At 37.1% G+C, this 6,216-nt stretch overlaps 1 protein-coding gene across 1 annotated transcript; it reads left to right on the forward strand.

The window, feature by feature from the left end:
* LOC117424251 (somatostatin receptor type 2-like) lies at positions 1 to 6,216 on the forward strand. Its single transcript, XM_034040438.3, has 2 exons — positions 1 to 821; positions 3,181 to 6,216. The coding sequence occupies exon 2, from the start codon at positions 3,227 to 3,229 to the stop codon at positions 4,349 to 4,351; it is 1,125 nt and encodes a 374-aa protein (XP_033896329.1). The 5' UTR covers positions 1 to 821; positions 3,181 to 3,226; the 3' UTR covers positions 4,352 to 6,216.

Consider the following 6,216-nt stretch of genomic DNA (forward strand, 5'->3'; position numbering starts at 1 on the left):
AACCCCATATAATCAAATAACAGCTAACTATCCTGATATGGGTTTCTATGTTATGAGACGACAAGGTTTATTCATCCAATTTGAAAAATACCAAAAATCAAGGGGGTAATTTGGAACTGTAGCAGTACTCGATTGCTCAAAGGCATAGGTGTAAAATGATTATTCCGAGGGGAATCGCCGAATGTGTAAGGGTATAGCTCGTCAGTCTACAGCTTAAATGCACAGTAAATTGATTTATGGTGGAGAGGGGTGATTGCACAGTTTAAAGTATTGATGCATAAAAGCAAGCCATGTAGGGTCATTTTTTCTGATAGGACGAGGGTGGGGGGCAGCAGTCCGCTCCTCCCGCGGTCGGTGGCTCCATCTGCGTTTAAAACTGGAATCTTCCGATACAAAGGGAGCTGTTTCCAGTTCCAGTTGTCACTAGCATCAGAGAGCCTCCTCTGCTCAAAGCGCCTGTGCTTGTGCAATCCTGAAACCAGTTTAAGACTTGACTTGACCATGAGTCCTGCAACACGACCGCACTCCCTTTCTTCTACCCTGAATATCATTTAACGGAACTTTATTAAACTAAAGAATTTTCTAAATACGGAGAAAAGTCAAACAGATCACCTGTTGTCTTCTCTCCTTGCTCCACGTGTTTTTATAGTGGGGAGCGTGCTTTGAAATCTTTTCTGCTACAGGTGCATGCTTTTTAAACAATGTATGTGGAAGAAACGCTGGGGGTTCCTAGGACTTTAATCGACGAGAATTTCTCAATTTCTTCCTGGTGAATGCTGGATTCTGAAAAAAAAAAGTTTTTGAAGATCTTTATAGCTAAGGTAATATTGCAAACTATGTATATTTATTTATTTATTTATTTTATTGCCACGCATTATATGCAAATGTTGGTTACGCCTTTTCTGTCGCATGCTAAAAGTCAATGTTGTGAATGAAATGTGACTACATATGCATATTTATTTTATTTCTTTATTTGATTTTAATGCATGCGCTTAACGGTTTACCTGTATATTATGGAACGAATAATTTATTATTGCCATTTGAAAAACAAAAAACCCAGCAACTGGCAAATGCATTATCCCAGTTTTTTTTTTTTTTGTTTTTTTTTTTGTATTTTGTCAGCTATAAGCTATTTACTTTATATACATACACACACGCACACCACGTATGCATTATTAAATTATTAATCGCATATCGCGTTGGCAAGGTAAACTACTTAACTACAGGGTAGTCACAGAAAGGACTAACAATTCATAATGCACCCTCGCGAACAGGATGCGTTTTCCATAACATTGGTATAACCATAAACATGCACATTTGTACCTCATTGAAACTTACATTTAAAAAATGCATAAAAAAAAAAAAGATTTATTTTAGAACTTTTTTGTTCACTTTTTTTTTGTTTGTTTTACCATAGGTTACATTAACTGCGCTCCTATGTAGCATGATTTGCCAAAGTAGCCCAATAAAATGAGGCAAATTGTAATAACTTAAACCTTTACTGACTATAATCACGTAGCCTAACATCATCATCATCATTATTATTATTATTATTATTATTATTATTATTATTATTATTATTATTATTATTATTATTATTATTATTATTTCAAAATCATCATGTCAGTGTCTGTAAACATGTACAAATCAATTTGTTTGAATGAGTGTGCCTATTCTTTTCGCAATTCTTTGGCTATACCTGGTAATATTGGTATCATATTGAAAAATAGACTCGGAGCATGTGTGCTATGTTACGGTTTCAATAAACAGTTTTTTTTTTTCTCTCAGCGTGAAATTAGATGCTATGACATTTTTTTCTAAAAAATATAACGTTTAAAATCGTAAAGCAACTGTTTTTAAACGATTTAAACATACTGTGCTATGTAATGCTAGGCACAATGCTAAAGCCCTTTCTACTCTGTGAAAACGTGAAACCCCATCGCACTCTTTTCCAAAAAGCAGGGGGTTTGGCTGCATTCCAGAAAAGATAATAAGAAAAAAATAAAATTTTACACTGGCACTTGATTCAGTAAATCTACAAATCTATAAGTTCTAGTAAGATTGGAGATACATAGGAAATCCTCTGTCAAATTGGATCAGTCTTCAAATAATAATAATGATAAAAATAATGGCTGTATATTTTTTTCCTATCAGTACAGAATGAGGGATATATTTTGACATACTGTGTTTTAAAGAAAACAAAAACAATAACTTGAAAGAGCGTGCCTTTTAATTTTATATCATTTAGTTGTTTAGTGCCCCTTTCAAAAAGAAATCTGAGTTAATAAAAAGGATTAAACGCTGAGAAAATGAGCCCCACTAATGATTTAACAAAGTTGCCACTCATTTTATTTGCATTTAAATTTTGCATTCCGACCAAAATTCAACCAAACAGCTCTGTAGAACTAAATCAATAAACTCAGAAACCAAAAAGAAGTTGCATGTAATGTACCGATTTGGCTCAATAAATAGTGCCGATGGGTAGAAGGCTCTGTTTCCTTGCTGCTTTAATGGGGTTGGTGGTGCGACTTTTAAGGGCTATAAAACGGATGAGATGTCGCATACAGAAACAACAACCATCTTGATTTTGTGCAGTGCCTTTATTGATAGGTTCACATGCCTGGCATACATTCCACAGACTACCTAAAGTCTCAGAGACTGTGAGAACTGACTTTTACAAGCATCATGCAGTAGAGATGTAGAATGTATGTTTAACACTTGGTTGGGTCAGAAACCTTCGCTGGTAGTGGCTCCTTTAGCATCCCGAGATCATATTTAGACTCCGAGCTGAATTCTCAAAGCTGTTTACTACTACAGTATCTCCATTAGCATGAATAAACAGCAATTATAATTCTAAAGTGAAACTACTAAAACAGCATACAAGCTCCTGCATTTAAATGTGTTTTTTTCTTCAAATAAGTTGACAAGTGCTTAAGATGATTATCCACAGTCCGCGCCTGGAGATTAGTTATATAAAGATATCAATATTAATATTTTGATGTTAACAGAAATTGTCATATGGAAAATGAATGGAAGAACAGGCATTAGTAACAACACCTCTTACGATTCTATCCAGGGTCCTTCTGTTTAATAGTATATTAATAAGGCTTTATAAGGCTGGTCACCTTGGCATTGCATGTATAATTAATACCGATTTTTTTCTCTAAACTGAATTCCCAGGTTTGATGTCACATTTAAGGTAAACATTTGACTGAGACAAAACAAAATGGAGCTTGGAACTTCATCTTCAGTCGCCAACGTGACAGATCCCTGGATTTACTCCGGTATTTTCACTGGAAATGACTCCTCAGAAGTTACCACTATTGCATCTAAGAACGTCACTGACCACAGCTTTGACAAGACCAGCAGCGTGGTCATCACCTTCTTGTATTTTGTGGTGTGCGCTGTGGGACTGTGTGGAAACACATTAGTCATCTATGTGATCCTGCGTTATGCCAAGATGAAAACTGTCACCAATATTTACATCCTGAACTTAGCCATCGCAGATGAACTGTTCATGCTTGGACTACCCTTTATCGCAATACAGTTGGCCCTAGTCAACTGGCCTTTTGGCCAAGCGCTTTGCCGGGTAGTAATGACCGTTGATGGACTGAACCAGTTCACAAGCATCTTCTGCCTGACGGTGATGAGCATTGACAGGTACCTGGCTGTAGTCCACCCCATCAAGTCCACCAAATGGAGGAAACCAAGAATGGCCAAGATGATCAATGGGGCAGTGTGGGCTCTCTCGCTGTTGGTCAACCTGCCCATCATAATCTACAGTGGTGAGAGGAGAAGTCACGGAGGGAACAGCTGCACCATCATCTGGCCAGACCCTCCAGAGGCGTATTACACAGGGTTCATGTTCTACACCTTTTTACTGGGATTCTTCATTCCCCTGATGGTCATCTGCCTTTGCTACCTGCTGATCATCATCAAGGTGAAGTCCTCCGGGATCCGAGTGGGCTCTTCCAAAAGGAAGAAGTCAGAAAGGAAGGTGACCAGGATGATCTCCATCGTGGTGGCAGTTTTCGTCTTCTGTTGGCTGCCCTTCTACGTTTTCAATGTCACGTCCGTGACGGGCACTATTACCACCAGCCCTGCCTTCAAGAGCATGTTTGACTTTGTGGTGGTCCTGAGCTATGCCAACAGCTGCGCCAACCCCATCCTGTACGCTTTCCTGTCTGAGAACTTCAAGAAGAGCTTTCAGAATGTTCTGTGCCTGAAGAGGGTAGGGGGGCTGGATGATATAGACAGGAGCGACAGCAGACAGGACAAGACCAGGATGATGAATGAAGCTACGGAGACCCAAAGCACACTGCTTAACGGGGATCTCCAGACCAGCATTTGAAATAGATTTGAAAGATGCATTTCAGTCCAAATCAAGAAGTCTTTACCCCTTCATCTATGGAGATCTATTTCCATTACCATTGCCCCTGCACCATGGATGATCTGTTTCTGATATTGCACTATACTGACCCATTTAAAATCACTTCAACTAGTGCAAACCTGCACAAATCTGGACAAAACTTGATGTGATAGATGGAGACTGATGCCATTACACTGTGTGTAAGGTTCTGGAATCCACTCACTGTGTAAGGTTCTGGAATCCACTCACTGTGTAAGGTTCTGGAATCCACTCACTGTGTGTAAGGTTCTGGATCCAGCTTTAGCCACCCCCCTTACTGTCAAGGAACCTTAGAATAAGTGAAGAAAACTGTCCTTTTGTGCCATGTCTCTGATGTCTGCTGTGATGCTGCATTGTATCTCCACTCTTTCAAATAATTAGTTAGACAATCTATCCAACAATCAGAATGGCTGGGGATACTGTAGCTTTAAGTGAAAAGGTGTTTTTTTTTCAGAGGTGCAGGATCAAGTCAATTATATTAAAAAGTTACATGAGTAATATAATTCTACAATACAGCAAAGCTGTATTGTGCCACCCACCACAAAAAAACAATATATATATATTTGACTGTGCTGTATAGTTTTTTGTAATTGTGTTCATAGACATCTTGTGTAGTGTTTGTAACTGAAATATCCCCGATATCCCCGTAGAGAACTAATGAAGAAATATGGTTGGGTTAAACAACGATAATATGTAGAAGGGAATATTATGACTGATGTATATTCCACTTTAGTATTTTAACAAGGTATTTTCATTCACTTGTAAAAGGATGTTTGTAATGAACACAGTGCCACCAAAAAACTTGCATATAAATATTATGTACTCCCCTTCTGTATTAATAATAAGTGCATAATACATAGTTGTACAGATTTTGGTGAAGCAATCTATGAAATTGAATTTCTTAAATGATTTGCACAAAAATATTTAATTATACCATACGAAGTGTATCATACATCCTTTAAAAAAGTTTTAAAAATATATATATATATATATATGTATTGTATTTCTTTTGTGAATTCTACAGTATTGCAAAGAAAGGAATCCGCATGTGGTAAAATGACATGCTGTTTTAAAATTAAGCAAATTCTGCGTCAGGGAATGAATGCATTTCTGTTTGTAATTGTATTTGAGAGCCATATTGAAGTCACTGTGGATCATCCAGACTAGCTGTTTTATAGCTTTATAGTTTTTTTGCTTTTAGCCCATGTGACTGACTGTTGATAATTGATGTCTTTATTCAAGTTATTTTTGTGTGTGATATGATGAATGTAAAAGTGTGCCTGTGCCTGTCTCCCTCGTCACTAAGCTGTTGATATTGAATGTATTCTTTATATGCAAGTGGTTTTATTTGCTTTTACAGTATTTGGCTGTCCAGTTTGAGCTATGGCTAGATTTAGACTTGGGGTTCCAATGTAATTATTCACTATGTTTCTACTGTATTCCATAGCAGCTACAGTTTGTATTGCAAGCTTTAGATAGTTTGTTTGGTGTAAGCTTTTGATAACTGTATAACAGCCAAATACATTCTGTAATACATTTTACCTATGAGTTAATACACTAATTCTGTAGATCCTATTTTTCTTACTGAAAATAAAACCCAAACCACTTCACAATTATCTCCAAGAACACATTGATCAATAAAGACAAGCGCACCATTAAACTACTCCACGTCATTCCCTGCCAATCGGGAAACACTCCGTTATGAGGACCACTCATGAAATACACATTCATCCAAAAATGTATTCCTAAACAGGGGGAAAGGAATAAACAAAACCATTATGATATATTTATAATAAAAAAGTGTTTAC

Source organism: Acipenser ruthenus, chromosome 19 (genome assembly GCF_902713425.1).
Source record: "Acipenser ruthenus chromosome 19, fAciRut3.2 maternal haplotype, whole genome shotgun sequence".
In the NCBI taxonomy this organism is placed as follows: Eukaryota; Metazoa; Chordata; class Actinopteri; order Acipenseriformes; family Acipenseridae; genus Acipenser; species Acipenser ruthenus.